Here is a 1951-nt window from a genome sequence, read left to right as displayed (position 1 = left end):
CGCGTTCCCTGACAGCCACTGACGTGCTTTCTTTCTCTGTGGATTAACCCATCCTGAACACGTCATACAGCGGATCATACAACCTGCGGCCTTTGGGGTCCGGCTTCTTTCACTTGGCGCGATGTCTTCGAGGTTCACCCACGGTGCAACCCGGACCAGGGCTTCGTGCCTGTGCGTGGCTGCGTCATATTCCGTGCATGGACCTCATTCTGTGTGTGCACTCATCCATTGGTCCATCTTGCATTTCAACATACATTTTGTATGTTGCACCCACCCTGTTTGCAGCCCGGAGAGAAAGAGAGGGGGAGAGAAGCCGTGGTGTGGGCAGGGCTCCTGCTGGAGCAGGCGCAGGGAGGGGAGCGGCCCTCGCTGGGATCTGAGGCAGATCTGACTCTGGCCGCTCCGGGAAGGAGGCGAGAGAAGCCGTGGCTGAGAGCTGTGGTCTCTGCGTTCCTAGGAGGCTGGGGATCAGAGGATTGGGGCACGGGTCAAAGAGAAGGGGAGACATTCAGAGAAGAGCATTGACAAGCGAGCAGAGGTAGACCGCCCAGCTGGGGTCAGAGACCGACTCTGTGCTGATGCCGATTAGCACCTCATCCTTCTGAGGGACTCGCAGGAGTCAGAGCCGACAACAGCAGCAGTGAAGTGCTTCATGAGTGACACCTCAATTAAGCAACGCGGTGGCCTGTGATATAAAAATTATTGCTCCATTTTCCAGGTGAGCAATGAGACCCAGAGAGGGGAAACAGCCCGCCCTGGGTGTCTCAGGTGGTAAGCAGTGGTGCTGACACTGAAACAGAGCCCATGTGCTTTCCATGCCGCAGGAGGGGATGACTTCCAGCTGAAGCTGCCAACTGAGGAGTAGTTTCAAACTCAGGCAGGATTTGAACCCATAAAGATGGGAGAAACGTAGAAAGCCCAGCATGAACAAAGGCAGGAAAGCATGGCGTGGGGTGGGATGGGGCATGGAGCTAACAACAGTAATAATAACAATAGTGTAGTAATTATTACCAGTATTTCTTTATTGAATTCCTACTACGTGCCAGGAGCTGTGTGAAGCACTTAAGATACATGATCTTTTAAAAATCTCAACACAATATTAATGCCTTTTTGCAGATGGACATATCTTGGCTTGGACAGGTGCGGGAGACTCTCAGGTGTGCTCCCAGGTAGGACTCACTGGGCACTCTGTGCTCCTAACCACTGGATCTTCCTCCCTCTCTCTCCCCGCTTAGGTGTGGCCGCCATGCCGGGGCTAAACCGCACCTCCACGTCTGAATTCATCCTCGCCAGCTTCTCCACCTTCCCGCAGCAGCTCCTGCCCGTCTTCTTCCTGCTGTTCCTGCTGATGTACCTGTTCATGCTGCTGGGCAGCCTGCTCATCATGGCCACCGTCTGGAGCGAGCGCAGCCTCCACAAGCCCATGTACCTTTTCCTGTGCGCCCTGTCCATCTCCGAGGTCCTGTACACTGTGGCCATCATCCCGCGCATGCTGGCTGACCTGCTGTCTGCCCACCGCTCTATCACCCTCCCGGCTTGTGCCAGCCAGATGTTCTCCTCCTTCATGTTCGGCTTCACCCACTCCTTCCTGCTCACCGTCATGGGCTACGACTGCTACGTGGCCATCTGCCACCCCCTGCGCTACCACGTGCTCATGAGCCCCCGTGGCTGTGCCTGCCTGGTGGGCTGGTCCTGGGCTGGTGGCTTCACGGTGGGGATGGTGGTGACCACAGCCATTTTCCAACTCACCTTCTGTGGATCCCATGAGATCCAGCATTTCTTTTTTTTTTTTTATTTCAGCCTATTATGGGTGTACAGATGTTTAGGTTACGTATGTTGCCCTAACCCCCCTCCCCCACTAAGTCTGAGTTTCAAATATGTCCATCCTTCGGGTGGTGCGCATTGCACTCTTTGTGTACGCAAATACCCGTCCCCTCCTCCCTTCTCCCCC

At 55.0% G+C, this 1951-nt stretch overlaps 1 protein-coding gene across 1 annotated transcript in view; it reads left to right on the top strand.

Moving 5' to 3' along the window:
* Nucleotides 1–1246: 1246 nt before the first annotated feature.
* The window catches only part of LOC105825066 (olfactory receptor 10H2), a 3152-nt gene continuing 2447 nt past the window's right edge, over nt 1247–1951 (top strand). The window contains exon 1 of the mRNA XM_012662736.1: nt 1247–1773. Coding sequence (XP_012518190.1) covers nt 1247–1773 — 527 coding nt within the window. The remainder of the gene's footprint in view (nt 1774–1951) is intronic.

Source organism: Propithecus coquereli, unplaced genomic scaffold (assembly GCF_000956105.1).
Source record: "Propithecus coquereli isolate 6110/MARCELLA unplaced genomic scaffold, Pcoq_1.0 Scaffold776, whole genome shotgun sequence".
In the NCBI taxonomy this organism is placed as follows: Eukaryota; Metazoa; Chordata; class Mammalia; order Primates; family Indriidae; genus Propithecus; species Propithecus coquereli.
The sequence above is the reverse complement of the archived record's forward strand: the minus strand, read 5'-3'. Positions and strand labels throughout refer to the sequence as shown.